We start from the raw sequence: 19,364 nt of genomic DNA on the forward strand, positions 1-19,364 counted from the left end.
AAGGCTGGAATGACCATTCTGCCACTGCACTGATGAAGCTGGTGAAGCTGTTCCCATCACCAAGCAGGAAGCAGAGCAGTCCAACTGTTACCACTCTTTGCTGAGAGCATACGTTCTTCCACCACGGCCCCTCTCTCCTGGAGGTTTATGACCTCACACCTCCTCCATCTACTACCTGAATGCCTAGGTTTCTGGGGACACCTTGTCCTCACTCACATGGAAGACCTTCGGGCAGTATGGCAAAGGTCCCTGGTGCAGTACACTGTTAGATGCACCTGCGAAGGAGGACAAACGTGTCTGACATCTGTGTCAGGTGGATGTATCCAGTACTCTCTTTTATCATCAGTGTTTGATGGAAGTGAGGTGGGAGCTCAGAACAAATGGTAAAGAGTAAGCTAAGAAACAAACATCCTTGAAAGTAGAAAGGGAAGTGGTGGGAGAGGGGAAAGAGATCGCTGCAGGGGAACTGACAGGGGAAGAGGGGTGGGGATGAATACAACCACAGGACATTCTAAGTGCTCATGAAAATGCCACAATGAAACCCATTACATTGTATGATTGACAAAGCTAATAGAAATGTTTAGAAAAGGAATGTCTGAATGCTAACTTCTTTGTGGTTCAATATGTAGGCCTAAGATGTTAATTTAAAAAATGAATAGGAAAACTCTCACATGTTGGAGTCTGAGATGATGCATATGATTACATTGAGTTTCATGCAAAATAAAAATGCTTCAGCAGTTAGGGACGTGGGGTGTGGGTGGCTTCCAGCCAATGACTTGCCCACTTCTATTGCATTTTCACTGTCCATGTGAGAGGAGAGCTTCCTTATGAAAGGAAGCCTGTGATTCTGAGAGAAGAGGGAGCAGTTCAGGGGCCCAGGAAGCTGGGTAGAACCTGAAAATGTGGGGCTAGGAAGAAAACGTGTTAGAAAAAAAGTAATGACCTAAGATGAGATGCATGAAACTATGGAGGAAAGACAAGAAGGAGAGGGCACATAGCTCCATCTCCTCCTTGTGTGGAGAACAGAAGACATCAGTGTGCTGTGGGATGTCTTTCTGTACACTGTGAGTATATGTTGCCCTCACTGGTTGATAAACAAAGCTGTTTAGCCAATGGCGAGGCAGAATAAGGTTAGGCGGTTCATTCAAACTGAAGACGGAGATGAAGAAGGGTGGAGTCAGGCAGAAGCTGTGAGCCACCACCAGGAGGAGCAAGACGTGGGAGAACAGGTAATGCTGTGAAGCCACGTGGCAAAACAGAGGAATAGGAATGGGTTAAGTTGTAAGAGCTAGTTAGTAACGAGCCTGAGCCATAGGCCATACAGTTTGTAATTAATATAAGCCTCTGTGTGTTTACTTGGGACCAAGGGCCGTGGAACCAGGTGGAACACAGGAAAACTTCCAGCTACACCAGTGGTCCAAATGCTCTGCTGCTTTGGTAGCTTTGGAACTATCAGACAGCACCTGGCTCTGCAGCTCAGGCTGGCCTTGGATTTGTGATCTTCCTGGTTTTGCTTCCTTCATGCTGGTATTATAAGCACCACAATACCAATTGGAGGATACTTTGTTTATGTATTTATTACGTGCATATGTAGTGTGTATATGTGCATGTGTATGTGGGTGTACATGTATGTGTGTCTGTGTGAATGTACATGTGTATGTGCCTGGTGTTTGTCTTCTATCACCACTTCCTCATGTTTTGAGACAGAGTCTGTCACCGATTGGCTAGACTGGGCAGCTCTGGGCATCCACCTGTCCCCACCCACCAGTGCTAAGGTTATGGACACATGCCACCACATCCAGATTTTCCACGGGTTCTGGGGTCTACACTGTGGTCTCCATCCTTACACAACAGGCTTTTTACTGACGGAGTCATCTCCTCAGCCCCTGGTTGCCTGCTTCTTCACACACGTAATCTGAGGTGCCCAGTGGGTTGAGCAGCAGATATAGACATATCAGGGTTGCATGAATATATTACAGACTTGATGGGTCCCAAATTAAATTTTCCAAGAGGAAACATGGACATAGACAGATCAACTACTGCAATGGGGATAATATTTTTTATAAGGCCAAGATTTAGTTACCGGCTATTTCCTATGTCAATAATTTTACCTCAATTAAGAAAAAGATAACATCAGGCCCGAGCAAGTTAAGAGTGAATTTGCATCTGAAGATGAGAAATATCTCTGTTAACAAGAAGGGAGCAACATGCACACATCATTTCTCAGGAGCCTGGGAAGAGGCAGCCTGACGGCTCAGGATCCACAGACCCCTGGAAGCTCAGCAGCTGTGCAGTGCAGCTGGCAGCCATCACCATGGCAACATGCCCTCCCAGGAGAGCAGCTTGGTCCATAGAAACCAACCATCATTTAAAAATTAACGCAGATGATCCTGCATTGGATCCTGCACAACGAAAACCATTTTTATAGAAATGCCCTTTCTAAGGACATAATTGGAACAAATGAGCATATTTGGAACAAATTTGAATATAGATTGTGAATTAGATGGGTGGCTCTCAAACTTCAGCTTGTTTCAGACTCACCTGGTAAGCTTGTCAAAACACAGATGGCTGAGCCCCACCCCCACAAAGTCTGATTCAGTATGGCTGGGCTTTGGGCCACGACTCTATTTCCACCAAGTTACCAAGTGGGGCTGATACTACAGATGTGTGGTTCCCTTGAGGCTTACAGTGGCTTACATACTCTCACTGTTTCAGTGCTAATTTCCTGAGTTTTTATCACTTTAACTGTTGTTATGAAAGAGAAGGTCCTTGGCCTTAGAAAATACAGTAGCTATTTGGGAAAAGGTTAGGTCTGGAACTTTGTGTTAGTTAGCTTTCTGTTGCCATGACAAAACACGTGAGAAATAAACTCACAAGCAGAAAAGACCTGCTTTAACTCCAGGTTCCAGGCAGTAGTCGGTTGCTGCTATTGCTTTGGGGGCTGTGATGAGACAGATCATTATGGTGGGAAAGCACGTGACTGAGAGAAGCCGCTCATACCCTAGCAGCTGGGGAGGAACGCCTGTGAGGGAGGCTTGCATTGCGAAACCACCTTCAAAGGAATGGTGCCAATGTCCTCACTTTCTAGAGTTTCCACCACTTCCCAATAAGTAGGCTAGCAACTAAGCCTCTAGATCACATGGGCTTCAGGGAGATGTTCAAGCAGTTCAAGATGCAAACCACAACACGTTTATTTTCAAGTAGTTCAGGGAAAAGCTAGGTAGAGTGTATATACATGGAAAAAAGAAACAATGAAGTAAATGTGGGCTACAATATAACTGGGAAGTCTGGGGAAGGGGGTGTGGGAGATGTGAGTAGTCTCACAACCTGTCTGGAAGCTCAAAATTACAGTAAATTTTAAAAAATATCAAAATTAACATGGGAAAAGAAAGTTAGAGCATGTCATCTATACCTGCCACACATGGCAGCCACTAGCTGCACAGGCCACTGCATTTTAAGTTAAAGTTAAACAATAAATTTTGTTTATACCTAATTCCTTAAATCCAAAGACAAAAAGCCAGCATGACTAGAGGCTACCACGGCAGAAGGCACAGGCCACTCAGTTTCCCCACACCTTCCACTGAGCAATGCTGACCTCAGTCGAAGGTATTTTAAGATACGGAAAGCATCCTTAGAAAAATTTAGTGTGCCCCCAGGTGTGGTGGCCAACACCTACAATCTCATTTCTTGGGAGATGTAGGCAGGGGGATCAGGAGTTCAAGGCCAGCTGTGGCTACATAGTGAATTCAGGAACAACCCGAATTACAGAGACAATATATCAACATTTTATAAACAAATGAATGTGCCAAGATCAGCAGTGGGGAAAATAATCATCATGTGTAGTAATAGCTGATTGTTTTCCTGAAAGAAAAGTTTATCAACTAAGGGAGCTAAAGAAGAAAAAGTATTAAATAGTAACAGGTAGAGTACAGCATAGATACATCAGAAACACATTTTCCAGAGTGGCTCTTCAATGCTACCATCCTACGCTCCTCATCATCTTACTGATTTTCTTAACAATCCATTAGGTAAAGGAGTTACATATCTAAGTAACTGGTATTCATCACCACCACCTCTGTATGTGTGTGTGTGTGTGTCTGTCTGTCTGTCTGTCTGTCTGTCTGTCTATATTTCTGCCTCTCCTGCCCTCTCTCCTACAAGCAGAGAAGGAGCAAGCCAGGAGAGTGATTTAAAGGAGAAAGGCCAAGGTTTAGAATACTCCAAGGTCATTCAGATGAATCTGACTACCAGTTTCTTAGTGGCTGATGCATCAGTAAATGTGGAAGTAGTACAGGTGGTCTGGGTACAGTCTCTACTCTTCCTTCTGCCTCTTTTCAAATATATAGCACCCTCAACTTCCATCTGGTTGTCCAAATTCTCAGAGCCAAACAAGCTTGCCTTCTGTTCCACAAAGAGACTTCTTTCTTCCCAACATAATTTCCTTGGGGTTCCAGGGCTACCCAAGTAATGAGCTGACTAATTTCATTTTCTATGGTTTCAAATCCTCCTAAGAAGTATTTGAATAGCCTAGCTCAAAGACCATGTAGGCATAATTTTAAGCATGACATCTTCTATTATGGTCTGTCTGACCTCACCCATCCTCTACCTACAACCTCTGAGTTGTAAACATAAAGACCCACACCAACAGCTTCATATTGTCCATCTTCTCCTCACTCATCTTTCTAAGCTTCGTGCTCATTTCATACTCAGAAAAGCACAAAGCTATTACTTCAAGAGAACTGAAAGTAGCAGAAAAAACTACAAATACTAAGCCATAATTCACAAGTCAATAAATAGGAAAGGTTTCTCTAGGGGAAATGAGACATATTCAAATTTTCAAATATCAAGCAATAGAACTGGAAATCAAAATGTGAGCTATACCTCCACTGTATGCAGGCCTTGGTTAAGAGTCTAGATGTCCATCTAAGCATTCATTATACTATGATAGGAGGTTTGGGCAACCTATCTCCATATATGTAAAAGCACTCCTCTGCAGATATTCCTTCTTAAATATTCACTCTGACTGATTTGCCAAAGGGAGAAAAAACAATCATTAAAAATGAGTTTGTCCTTTGCGGAATAGAATATGGGAATTTGGGGGCTGGCAGTTCAATAAATCCCACTACAATTGACATCCAATCTTGACATAGAGACTTATTATTAACTATTAATGCTCAGCCTTAGCTTAGGCTTGTTTCTAGTTAGCTTTTAACTTAAATTAACCCATTTCTATTAATCTACATGCTGCCCCAAGGCTCATTTACCTCATCTACAAACTGTCCATCCTGCTTTCCTGCTTCCTCCATGTCTGGCCCCTGGCTGGCTGACTCCCTTCTCTCCCTGCCTGCCAGCACCAACTATCCCTCTTCTGTCTAGCTATTGGCTGTTCAGCTTTTTATTAGGCCAATCAGACCAATCAGGTGCCTCAGGCAGGCAAGGTGAAACAGTAACACATCTATACATAGTTAAACAAATGCAACATAAACAAAAGCAACACATCTTTACATAGTTAAACAATTATTCTGCAACACAAACAAATGCAACACATCTTTACATAGTTAAACAAATAATCTATTCCACAACATTTGTCAATTACTTAGAGAAGATTATTCTTAGCTACAAGACATGAGACACCAGGCCTTTAGAGTTCAACTTGCTGTTTGATAACAAAACTTTTGAGATATCTCTTTATATAAAATTGTTACCAGGCAACACATTTTTACAAATATTTCTAAGAGAGAAGAGTCTCACCTCACAGTATTCTGTGATAATGCAAAAATTGTTCTGCTCCACGAAGCTTGCATAGAACTTGACAATGGCTGGATGATTTAGCTTGGAAAGGAGTTGGGCTTCCACACTGGCCTGAAGAGTTTCATTCGGATTTAATTCTCCAACAGAGATTTCCTTGAGTACCTTTCTGCAGTCAAAACAAGAAAAAAGAAAAATGAAAAGAAAAAGAAAGAAAGACATTAAGAGTTGAGAAATACATTTAACACACATGAGCAAGTAGTATAGAGTCCCCTCACTATGCCCAGATGATTGGCTGCTCAAGGATCTAGTTCTGCCTGCTACGGTACTGATGCCCTGGGCTTGCTTCCTATCCTGGTCAGTACCATGGTGTCCCACAGCCTCTGACCTCCACACCTATTCTCTCTACAGACGGAAGGACAGACATGGAATCTTGAGCACCACTGCTGGGATGCTCCTCCTCCATCTCATTAGACATTTGGTTTCTTTCATGGTGGTCTGTTTCCATCTCTGTGTGTTCCATTTTGTTTGTATCTGTTTATACTCATCATTACTTTTCTATTTCTGTCTATCGTATACATCTTCCTTCCCTCCCTCCCTTTCTGTGTCTTACTCTGTGTGTGTAATCTCACTCTTGCTCATACTCACTCTTGCTCTCCCTCTCGCTGCCCTAAAATGGTCCCAAACCTATCAATTGAATGTCAGTCGGAGTGCTTGCTATTTATTTACTCTATCCTAACTGCACTTGGAATGCCATGCTTTATTGCTAGCAGGATTTAGGAAGACAAAGTTTTAACTGAAAACATTGATAGAGATAGTAAGAATTTCGATCCTGGATAAATAGAAGATCTCACTAAATCTCCAAATCATTAATTTAAAAATTGTGATAGCACCACAAAAAGCAGACCAAAACACTACCTCTTCCCATCTAAGGAAAAAAAAATAGTCTGATGAGCAAACCAATTATAGCACCACACTGTAAACTAGATTGCCTGGGGACAGCACTTTAGCATGCCAATTACACTGTGCAGACAGATGCTGCTGATTGCCAGGGAGCCTGGCTGCTCATTAAGGCAAGTTCTGTAGGACTCCAGCTAGAAAACACTTTGCAAAACCTGTTAAGAGTCACTACCTGGGCATATTAGTAGAAATGCTTAATTAAAGACTGTAGCCGACTCATAAACTAGCCATCAGACCCCAGTCATGTCAAACAGGTGCTCATGTCCTTGCCATATGGAGTGCCCAAAGCTGGTAGACTCTCTGGCATGTCCACGAACTTCTGTCCTTCTGTTTGAAAGATGCTTACCCAAATCATTGGGTCTAATTTCAGGTCTGTTTCTGCCATTGTGCTCACTATTATGAATTTACTTATGATATAAACTGATGGAAGATGAATATCAGTTTAGCCTTGCTAGGAAAAAAATAAAGCAAAGGCTTATCAAAAAAGTTTGACAATGACAAGTGGCAAAAATCATACTTTCAAACATGTCCTTGACGTGCTAGTTCTTACTGGGGTAAGCTTGTAAAACTGTAGTCTGAACTCGGGTTTCTAAGTTATCAGTTTACCCTGAAAAGGATAAACCTGGATAACTAGATGTTTATGGGTGTGCCTTATGAAAAAAAGAGGAAGGGGGAAATCTAACCAAAGGATTGTATATTTTGATAGTTCATAATAATAAAGTTGGAGATGTGAAATGTTTTAAATTTATCTTTCAATGGATGTTGTTCTAATTCACTAGTTGTTTCTTCTACCCATCCAAGTACCAGCCCCAATTACACTAAGGAGGCTCCTACCATTGTTTAAGGAGTGCTACAAGCTGTTCATTCACTCAGACAAGTCTTTCCCTCCAGCTGTAGTACAGAGAAATAACAGCAATTGCCTTGGGCAATGCCAGACCTTGCTACTTTAGGCAGCCATGGGGCTCAGAAGCTTTGTGATTGCAGTCAGTGCATTATTGTGTACATCTGAGTGACAATCTATGGTTTAAATGTTTTCAGTAACATTATAAATGAAGGGGACAGGGAGATACTTCAGTATCAGTCACACAAGCACGAGGACCTGACTTTGGATCCCTAAACATCAGGTATAATCTGAGCATGGTGGACAAAGGGATCCATGGGGCTCACTGGCCAGCCAGCCTAGCCAATCAGTGAATTCTAGGTTGAGTGAGAAACCCTATCTCAGAAAGGAAGGTAGAGAAGTGATTGAACAAGACATGTCCTTGCCAAATCCAGCCTCCTTACACACCTGCACACACACACACACACACACACACACTGTGGGATGGTCTGTATGTCAAATAAAAAAAAGTCACATTGTTTTTCTCCAAAACCTCAGAAGGAAACGCTTCGACTCTAAGATGACCATCATTGAGAATACACTTTTCTTAAGATGTAAGCATTTTAGCACATTCATTCTAAAGGTTCCATTCATTTTAAGCTCATCCTATCCCCAAGAAAACCCAAGAGGGAACTGTCAGTTCCCACAAAGAACACATGGATGGCAGGTGTGGGCTCTCCCCAAGAGATATGCAGGCTTTGATTTCCTCTTCCCTTCCCAGAAGTTTTTCAGTGTATTGTAATTTAAAATTAATTTAAACATTTGGTTCTCTTCCCTAACAGGTGCACTCACATTGTTTTCATTAGATGCTAAAGAGCCTATTAGACCTCTTCCTTGATAATGAAGCAGATTCTACAGAAATGCATGGTGGGTAACTAACATGGTATTTAAAAAAAAACTATTTTATTAAGACTTTTTCAGGGAGTGGGGATAGGCCTGTTTTTAGAAGTGGTGCCTCAGGCTGTTAATATGCCCCCAAAGAAACAAAAATGACATATGAAGACGCATTTTCTTCTCTAGCTTCTGAAGGGTATACAGCAGCAGGCAGTTTAAGACATCTTCATAGTGCTTTCAGTAATTTACCCTGCCCCAGCTGGCATGCAGCTCTAAAAGTCACAGTGGTTAAGCATGACGATATAAAAGCCTTATACAGACTTGCAGTGTTCTCTTGCTGCAGAGGAACATGTGCTATAAAAAGCTTGAACATGCTTATTTTCCAGGCAAGCATTAGCTACTACACAATAGAGCATGAGATTTTCCATGGGATTTTACCCAGGCCCTGCCTGACCGCTCAACAACACAGCAGAAGACTGTATTTGCCCGTAGCTCAGCAGAAGCGGCCAGGGCTGATAAGACAGGTGGTATATACCATACCATCGCTAGGGGACACAGACACATTCTGCCTTCCTTGCCTAAAATGGGGTCACTGGACCAACAGAGGAAACTCTCATGGCGTATCAATGTGAGAACCATACCCACTGAAGACAGCATGGAAGCTGGCCAAGTCAAGGGTGGTTTATCGCTTGCTCAGTGGCTCTCGTCATCCCTTCCTAAATAACATGACAGATACTTATTTTATCAAAGCCTTGACTGTTTGGAGGAAACTTTATGACAGCAGAAAGCAAAGCCATCCCTGAAGACCAGGCCCATTTTTGCAGACCCGCTCTTCTCTTGCCTGAGTGCCATGTTGCTTTCTAGAGTCTATAGTAAATTGACAAACTTTATAACGAGATTTTTGAAATTTGGGATAACTGTCATCAATTGTTCTCCCTTAAAATCAGTCCACTATTTCCATAAATGAGACAGATAGATGGCATATTTGAGAAATTAACCCTGCATTATTTCCCCCAAATGTCTGTGTGTTCTTTTATGACCTCCATGTTCAGCCAGAAACAGACACTGCCTCAGGACCAAAAGAAAACCACTACAAATTTGTAACTCAGACCTCTGGCTCTTGGGTCTCCAGGAGACAAGACAAGCCTACAACACAAATATCTGGAGGGACTCTTAGCCAGTGGGTGAGTACTGTCCCCACCCTTAAAAGAAAAAGAGGTTCCCCAGACCAGGCCAATGTGAGAGGGTCAGGAAACAGATAGGAAATGAAATGCTTCTGAGCCCTTGAAAGCAGCTGAGATGCTGGAGGCCAGGCCCAGGGAGAGAGCTACACGTGGAATTCCAAGATGTATCCAAGGGCTCAGAGCAGAAGTCCTGCACACTCTTCCCAAGACAGAGCAGAGCAAAGTGCAGAAATCCACATGTCCTTGTCCAGCTGCAGGAAGGCCTTCAAGCGGCTTGTAAACACATGTACCCTAGAGGGCTCTAGAATATTCAGGATCCTGTGTGAGCCTCACCTGAACACTGGAGATGGAAATGGCCTTCAGTGATGCCAACGTCTCATAGACGTTGCAATGGAGGCAACTAGACAGCTTCCTGGCAAGCTTAAAGAAAACTAAGATCATTTCTTTTATGATCTGGCCACCAACATCCATGTTGTACACAGTGGTAAATGCCTACCAGATGCGGCAATGTGATAAGCAACTATGGTTTCTGTTTAGGACAAAAATCACAGGAAATAGGTTTTAACCTTAACTAAACAAGAAGTTTCGAGGGTTTTTTTTTCTGCTTTTTTTAAATTCAGAGTTTAGCAAAGAAGAGTTTTAAGATAGCGCTTTCCCATCAATCTAACAAGGCAGTAGGTATTTTATACACCCCTCTTAAATAGGAGGACCTCCTTTTGCCTGTTGCAGTTTGCATGAATCATCACTGCGGCACATACCTGTCATTTCAGCAGCCCTGCTTCTTCAGACACCTTTCTTATGTTGAGAAAGATCCCGGGGCTGTGAACCCAGCCTTCTCCAGAAGACAAACACAGACAGGAACCTCCCACCCCCGCTACACACACACACACACACACACACACACACACACACACACACACACACATACGTTTCACAGCCTCTCCTAAGTTTGGCCACTGATAGGTGGCCCATGTTCTGTTAAATTGGTTGTGCTCCCCTGAGAGCTCAACGTGGGACTGAGCCACATGAAGAACTAGTGGGCAGGGCTTTCCTCCTGCTGAAGCAGGTGTTGGGCCACAGCAGTGCAGTGCTGTGACCTCTACCCTGACCTCTGCCCTGCTCCCCATGCTTCTACAACTGCTGTGAGCTATCTATTGTCCTTTGCATCTAAACCAGGAAGGCTGTTAGCTCTGACCTCCACCCAGGAGCCCTGACAGATGCAGCTAAGTACCACTGCAGACCTTGCAGGTGTGACCACAAGTCGCTGCTAGCCTGGGGTGGTGAGAATTGAACTGCCAGAGGCTAAACTCACTTGACTTAATTTCCTTTCTTCTTAAAACTTAGACTCTTCCAAAGGACTTAATGGCCACAAGATTACTCTCTTATTTTATGAGTAGATGTATCATGATAATATTAACATCTCATTTTAATGGTATCTCATCTCCTTTAATATGACATATAATTTTATTAAGTATAGAGACATGAAATGCAATGGCAGAGATGGATCATTTTTAGCTAGTACATTGATTTAAAAAAATAGAAAAACCAAAATCTAAAGATACTTAAAGCTAGAGGGGAAATTCCAGAGTAGGGAGAATAGTACAGAAAGGAATTTTGTTGCTGATGCTTTTCTTTCCTTTGACAAGTTAAAAAAAAAAAAGTATCTTTAATGCTCATGGCTAGAAAAAAGACAAAATTACTCACTGGGTTATCATCACATGGTGTAAGCACGAGCTGACATTTGCTTTTTAACAATTAAATCTTGATCCCAGCTCATTTGGGACTGGGATTCTAATTCATCTGTATATTCCTCTGCACCTCTGGTCACAAACATGCAGCAGGGTCCTTGGCCATGGCAGGGGCTTCAGTGACATTAAAACATGGACAGCAGACAGAAGCTGAGGAGCAGGCTGCTGATATCAGCCTTCAGGGTCTGTACAAGGTCCCAGACAGCCACTACCAAAGACCTAATGGTAGGAAATGCCACACTTCTGCTACCTTGCTGTCTACAGATTACCTTCTGTGTGGCACACACCATGCTGTGGGCTGGGGACACAAATGTAGAAAAGGTAAAGCTCCTGCCTTCTGAGCCCACAGTAAGCACATCTAGAACCCTTGTCAACCTCATAATAAACCTACAGAAGAGCTGGGAATGAGGCTGAGAGCCCCAACCTTTCATTGGGGAGAAAAGAAAAGGAAAAATCATTGGACTCCAATGCCAGGACCCTGACTTTTGTACACACAAAGTTCTAAATAACTGACTGAAACATCTTTTCCCCAGGTGAATCCCACAAAGTAAAAAAGTGAATTTATGATTATTTGATATTTTCCCCAAATAAATCAATACCCAGTAGAAGAATAACTCTATTTTCAGTCTTTGAACAAGGTATGAAAGTCAATAAGCATATAGCTTTTAAAACAAAACTATTTAATACATTATGTAATATGAAAATGCTGTGGACATATGCTTTTCGCTGAGAGGAGATATTGCATTATTTCTTTTTTAAAATATTTTTAATTATTTAATAATTCCATAAACTGCATTTGATCATATTCACGCTCTCCCTGGCCCTGCTCAGCTACAGCACTATCCCATACCCACCCATGCTGTGCCCTCATATTTTAAAGCCCACGAGCCCAATCTGTGCTGCCCATATACTCTTAGGTGTGTGGTCAACCTCCTGGGAAACACACCCTTAGAAAAAACTTGACTCCCCCATTCCTGGTAGCTGTCAATTACCAATGCTCCTCATCCAAAGGTAAGACTTTGTGCCCACCTCTTTCCTCCAGGCCAGGATTTTGTCTGGCTTGAGCTTACGTAGACAATGTGCACGCTGCCTCAACTGCTGTGAGTTAATACATGCAGCTGCCCCATTGTGCCCAGAAAACACTATTTTGCTCTAGTCATCCACCACCTCTGGCTTCTACAATCCTCCCACCCTCTTCTCTGTGATCTGAGTTTGGGGCAGAGGGGGTATGATAAAGATGTACCAGGCAAGGCTGAGAACTCTGAAGTGACCAAACCACTTTTTAAGAGACATGTCAAATCATCAGGTTCACAAACCACGCCTTTCTCCCTACCCACGAACCCCCGACTTTTACCCAAAGAGCCTTGAAACTCAAGCACTTTTTTTTTTCATCTGAAAAAGGGACTGCATTTAATTTTTCCTTGGTATTTGTATCATTTCCATTTGCTTAGGACATCATAACATTTGTATTCCTGTTAAAGGCAAATATGGGCTTACATTCTACAGGATACCAGAACTACTAATCACATGGGTCTCTTTTCAAGCTATTCTCTAGATTTTTTTTTAAATTTTATTTTATAATTTAATTTAATTTTACATATCAGCCATGAATTCCCTTGTTCTCCCCCCCCCCGTCTTCCCCCCAGCCCGCCCCCCATTCCCATCTCCTCCATGGCAAAGGCTCCCCTGAGGATTGAGTTCAACCTGGTAGATTCAGTCCAGGCAGGTCCAGTCCCCTCCTCCCAGGCTGAGCCAAGTGTCCCTGTATAAGCCCCAGGTTCCAAACAGCCAGCACATGCACTAAGGACAGGTCCTGGTCCCACTGCCTGGATGCCTCCCAAACAGATCAAGCTAATCAACTAACTGTCTCACTTATCCAGAGGGCCTGATCCAGTTAGGAGCTCCTCAGCTATTGGTTCATACTTCATGTGTTTCCATTCATTTGGCTCTTTGTCCCTGTGCTTTTTCCAACCTTGGTCTCAACAATTCTTGCTCATACAAATCCCCCTCTTTCTCGCTAATTGGACTCCTGGAGCTCCACCTGGGGCCTGGCCGTGGATCTCTGCATCCAGTTCCCTCAGTCATTGGATAAGGTTTCTAGTACGACAATTAGGGTGTTTGACCATCCTATCACCAGAGTAGGTCAGTTCGGGCTGTCTCTCAACCATTGCCAGTAGTCTATTGTGGAGGTATCTTTGTGGATTTCTGGGGACCTTTCTAGCACTTTGCTTCTTCCTATTCTCATGTGGTCTTCATTTACCATGGTCTCTTTTCCCTTGTTCTCCCTCTCTGTTCTTGATCCAGCTGGGATCTCCTGCTCCCCTAAGCTCTCTTTCCCTCGACCCTTGCCCTTCATTACCCCCACTCATGTCCAGGTTGTTCATGTAGATCTCATCCATTTCTCTGTCATTGGGCGATCCCTGTGTCTTTCTTGGGGTCCTGTTTTCTAGGTAGCCTCCCTGGAGTTGTGAGTAGCAGTCTAGTCATCTTTGTTTTATATCTAGTATCCTCCTATGAGTGAGTACATACCATGTTTGTCTTTCTGAGTCTGGGTTACCTCACTCAGGATGATTTTTTCTAGATCCATCCATTTGCCTGAAAACCTCATGATGTCATTGTTTTTCTCTGCTGAGTAGTATTCCATTGTGTATATGTACCACATTTTATTTATCCATTCTTCAGTTGAAGGGCATCTAGGTTGTTTCCAGGTTCTGTCTATTACAAACAATGCTGATATGAACATAGCTGAGCAAGTGCCCTTGTGGTATGATTGAGCATTCCTTGGGTATATGCCCAAGAATGGTATAGCTGGATCTTGGGGGAGATTGACTCCCAATTTTCTAAGAAAGTGCCATATTGATTTTCAAAGTGGTTGTACAAGCTTGCATTCCCACCAGCAGTGGAGGAGAGTTTCCCTAGCTCCACATCCTCTCCAGCATAAGCTGTCTTCAGTGTTTTTAATCTTAGCCATTCTGACAGGTGTAAGGTGGTATCTCAGAATCGTTTTGATTTGCATTTTCCTGATGATTAGGGATGTTGAGCAATTCCTTAAATGTCTTTCAGCCATCTGAGTTTCCTCTGTTAAAAATTCTCTGTTTAGTTCTATAGCCCATTTCTTAATTGGACTGTTGGGCATTTTGATGTCTAATTTCTTGAGTTCTTTATATATTCTGGATATCAGTTAAGAATAAGAGAGAGGCAAATTACAACTAAGCTCTACTCTGCTCTAGAAAACTCTTCACACTCTTTCTCCAGAAAGCAGATCCTGAGATAAGAATCTGTGTACAAGTAGTCAATGCAGAAAAGCAATAGGAAAACGAGAAGGTGAGCTACAGAAGAGGAGGAGGCCATTACAAGGTTCCAGAGAGTTATCAACATGAACATTGGTGCCTTGACTCTGGAGCAATGCTGAGAGCCAGTGACTAATGTGAAGCTCAGAGTTCTCTGCTCCACAGAAAAGAGTTGGGGAGCTGCTCTTATTCCACCCACTCCCATCACTCCTGGTTACCTGTGTTGCAACCTTTCCTCCAAATTGAAATTTGGAGGGAGCATGGAGACTCAGCAGACTGGGGTAGCTGATGAGACTCATGAAGCTCAGCCCAGCTCAGCAAACTACTAAACTCCTAAGGCCCTCCCCAAGATCAAGTGAGCAGCGAACCATTGCTGGCAGCAGAACTGGGGGAACTTCCTGCAGGCCATGCCGGGAGCTCAAGGGATGGCGCTCTCAAGAGTGTGTGAGTCCTTACCTATGCCAAGGTGGGCTTTCCAGTGATGCAGCTGCCTTTGGTCACCTGTACTCCTGTGAGTAACCCCAGCAAACTCACTGACTCACCCAACTAGACTTGAGTGGAAACACTTCGTGGTCTGTCATTATTGCCCTATCTGAGGTGAACAGATATTTGTTCGCCTCTCCCCAGGAAAAGCCACACAATGGGATTGCTTCCTGAGAGCATGAATCCCACCCCCATCCTGTCAGAATATAGTAGACCCAAAATTACAGGAGAGCCCACAGGCAGAACTGCAGGCTATGTTAGTGCAGGCTGGGGACATACACAGAGTGTGTTATGTGCTCAGAAGACACAGACAGGACCCCAATTCCACCTCCCCCAAGGATAAAAATGAAGGAAAAGTCCCAGTTTACAAGCTGGTCTGCTGCATCCACATTCCTGAGGATGGCAGGTGTTTCAGTTAACTTTGCACAGCTGTGCCCTGACTGACAGAAACAACCAGGGGAGTGGAAGTGTCCTTTCTGGCTCTGAGTTTCAGAAGGATTCAGTCCGGGTGGGTGGGTGGAGTGCCTCTGTCCCTAGTGAGAGACGCAGGAGGCTGAGCAGCTGCTCACAGAGAACAGAAAACGAGCCAGAACTGGGGGAGGTATAGACTTCAAAGAGATCGACTTTTACCAGCCAGGGCCCACCCTCCTAAAGACCCAACAGCCAAACTAGTGCCACAAGCTGGGGACCACGTTCAAGGCATGAAACTGTGGGGAACATTTTAGATTCAAACTGTGTGGTGGTGTGAATGAGAATGGCCCCTATAGGCTCATATAGGTGAAAGCTTGGTTCCTGTTGGTGGAACTGTTTGGGGAAGGATTACAAGGTATGTCACTAGAGGTGGACTTTGAAGTTTCAAAAGCCCATGCCAGTCCCAGTCTTGCTCTCTCTCTGCCTACTGCCTGTGGATCAGGATGTGAGCTCTCAGCTTCTGCCTCAGCACTAAGCCTTCCTGCCTGCTGCCACACTTCCCAATCTGATGGTCATGGACTAACCCTGTGAAATTGTAAGCAAGCCCCCAATTAAATGCTTTCTTTTATATGTTGCCTTGGTGATGCTATCTCTTCACAGCAATAGAACAGTAGCTAAGAAAAGTGATTAATAATAGTGCATAGTGATTCCTAGACAAAGTGGAATCAAGTGTCACAAATATAGATAGATGATAGATAAGTAGATAGATAGATGGATGGAAGGATGGATGGATGGATGGATGGATGGATAGATAGATAGATAGATAGATAGATAGATAGATAGATAGATAGATAGAAACATTGGAGATAGATGATATACAGATTATAGATATATGGTAGATAGACAAATAAATAGGGAGATAGGAAGATTATATGGATGGATGGACGGACGGACGGATGGATGGATGGATGGATGGATGGATGGATGAAGCAAATAATACTACAAGTAAGAAACAAGAAAGAACAGAACTATTGTAGACATTTTTCTGTGTGCAATTTTGCTATTTCTGGGTATAGTCTAGATTATATTTCCAAGGCTGGTACCACAACACATTTTACACGTTGTTTTTCATTTTTACGGAGAAGTGAAAAGTTTGAAGATGGGTGTTGCCTCATTAAAAAAATCACTACTCATAAATTCAGTGATTTTTTCAGTCTTTATGGGTAATAAAAATAAAAGTGAAATATGTCATAGTTAGAGAGGGCTGATGCTCAGTGAACATTCTTAGTAGAGATTCTACAGTGTTGATGCAAGAATAAACACAGTTTCATGATAATCCACATCCAATTCCTAGTCACATGGAGAAAAGAAAAACCTCCAACTACTGTGTTGTGTGAAGCCCTTACCCCAGGACCCAAAGATTTGATCAAGGACTCTAATGCTTTTCCCGGGCATGAGATTGGCCAGTGTATTTATACACCCTTACAAAGCAGCCACTTTCTTCCCCAACTCTAAAGTACGGCCTCCAGCAAGCTTCTAGGGCAGTCTCCTGAAGGTCCGTTGAGAACAATGCTTTTTTCTCTCCCTTTAGCCCAAACATGAGTGGGTTGCCTCACAGAAGACAGCTTCTAGAACTTCTCCTTACTCTGTCCTTTACACCTACTGTATAATAGGCCTGTCCCAACCTCACCACTCAGCTGAGGTCCTCCTCTCCCCGCCCTTTCTCTCCTATGTCTTGAGACAAGCAGTTGGGCAAATGTATGTTTCCTCTTCCTAGAGACGAGCAAAATCACCAACTATTGAAGCTTAAGTATTTCAAATACACTGGTAGTTGCCTATGCCAACAGGCCACTGGTCCCCACCCCCATTGCCATAGGCTCCTGCTCCTAGAGTAGAACCTGACTCTAAGCATGCCATAAAGCCTGAGAGGTGGAAAGAGGTCTCCTGAAGTGTTTGAAAACCCATATATTTCTATACTCATCTGACAATGGAGAAGAAAGAAAACTACTCATATAAAAAATTACTTTGTTTTACATAGTCTGAAGCCTAAGCTTGAGATATTAAAAATAAAGATAGCAGGTGATAGAGGCACAAAATTGATCACAATCGTTTTTAGAAGAAAAAAGTAAAACAAAGTTCTAAGAGTTTAGGTAAGCAAAGTACAGGGGCTCACACCTGTGATTCTAGTACTTGAGGCATGAGACAGGAGGATCACTGCATGTTGTAGCCCAGCCTAGGCTACAGAGTGAGATGCTGTCTCAAAAACAAACAGAGCACAGAGGTCCTCCTACATCCACGTTACTCTGCACTATTCCCAATAGCAAGGATATGACGGCACCCATCAGCCCATGGATGGATGAGGAAAAGCAGCGTCTGTACACAATATAACTTAGCCAGGTGCTTAGAAAAATGAAATTATGGGATGGCAGGAAAACGGATGGAACAGGACGCTGATGTGACCGAGCCCCAGGAAGACATAATTCTCATTACTCATTCTCATGTGAGGATCCCAACCTTTAATGTCTGCATGTAGGTAAATAAGGGCTTGTAAGAGGGCTATAGGCCATCAGACTAGACAGAAGACCATGAGTGGGGACCAGAAGTGTTGAGAGCAGAGCAAAGGGCAAGTGTGATGTGAAAATGAAAAGGATGCTGTTGGGGTAAGGCTCACTAGGGAAGGAGAGCTGTAAAGAAGAGGGGGAGAGAAATAACAAAAATTCTTGAAAACACCACAATGAAATATAATCCTTTGTAAGCTAATAACAAATTTAAAAAGTGTTCATTAACTTTAAAAGACTATGGGTACCAATTATTTGTATTGAAACACTGAGAAAAGTTTTCATATCAAAGCCTTTCTTAACTCTTGCTGGTATAGGCTAGGGTCCTCTCCTGTCTGTGCCCCCTATCATGCTGTTTGTGACAATATTTTTTTTTCCTTTTTTCACATTTTTGGGGTGGGGGTTTTGAGACAGGGTTTCTTTGTGTAACAGCTCTGGCTCTCCTGGAACTCACTTTGTAGACCAGTCTGGCATCAAACTTACAGAGATCCACCTTCCTCTGCCTTCCAAGTGCTGAGACTAAAGGCATGCACTACCTTCCTGGCTAACAATGTCTGCTTACATTCTTGGTTAGACTGTAGGTGCTCAAAGGCCAGGCTCATACTTCCTTCTCATGGAATTCCCCATTTCCGGGAGCATCTATATTTGAATGAGACTAGACTTCGGTTTACTCCACCATAGGCCTCATTTATGTCCACATTTATTTCTTTGTTTTTCTCTGGCCGAGGATCATGATATTTTGTTCATGGCAACAACCCCTGGTACATATTGGCTGCCTCAGAGACATCTGTTACTGACTGCATGATCAAAATACACTGGAAGCAAAGGTCCTGTAAGTCACAGCTCTTACGCATGAGTCCCATTGCCCCTTGGAACACTTGTTAGCAGGGCATCCATCAGAAGATGTAAATTTATTTGAAAAATCTGCTTCCTAGCATACATACTGGAATAGAGCTAGAAGTTGGCACACCCACAGGAGCTGACGATGACATTAACACAAAGGAAAATGGAGGTGAATGACGGGGCAAATGGCTTGGCTTAGTCATTTCACAATATGGCAGAGAAATGGTGGCACCCACTGCAGGCATCCTGCCCCAAACAAGTGCAAGGCTACCCAGTTTGCCCAAGCCCAAGCCTATCCCATCTCTTCTCCAATTTGGGGATGATTTTCTGTATTTGCTTCACGTTAAAGGTAGGCATGATGCCTGGAGATCTGACCACGGCAGCACCTCCAGCCAGGAAGGTCCTGAAGGGTTAAAGGAGTCACC

The 19,364-nt window shown here is 43.2% G+C and overlaps 1 protein-coding gene across 6 annotated transcripts in view; it reads right to left on the bottom strand.

Annotated features, from left to right (window-relative positions):
• Nek11 (NIMA related kinase 11) overlaps positions 1 to 19,364 on the bottom strand; it is a 266,743-nt gene that overhangs the window by 205,774 nt on the left and 41,605 nt on the right. For all 6 annotated transcript variants that reach the window (XR_009380324.1, XR_009380323.1, XM_059268513.1 and 3 more), the window contains exon 3: positions 5,752 to 5,917. Coding sequence is in view for 4 of the 6 variants with exons in the window: in XM_059268513.1 (XP_059124496.1) it covers positions 5,752 to 5,917 (166 nt within the window). In the remaining 2 variants the exon portion in view is untranslated. The remainder of the gene's footprint in view (positions 1 to 5,751; positions 5,918 to 19,364) is intronic.

Source organism: Peromyscus eremicus, chromosome 7, assembly GCF_949786415.1.
Source record: "Peromyscus eremicus chromosome 7, PerEre_H2_v1, whole genome shotgun sequence".
Taxonomy (NCBI): domain Eukaryota; kingdom Metazoa; phylum Chordata; class Mammalia; order Rodentia; family Cricetidae; genus Peromyscus; species Peromyscus eremicus.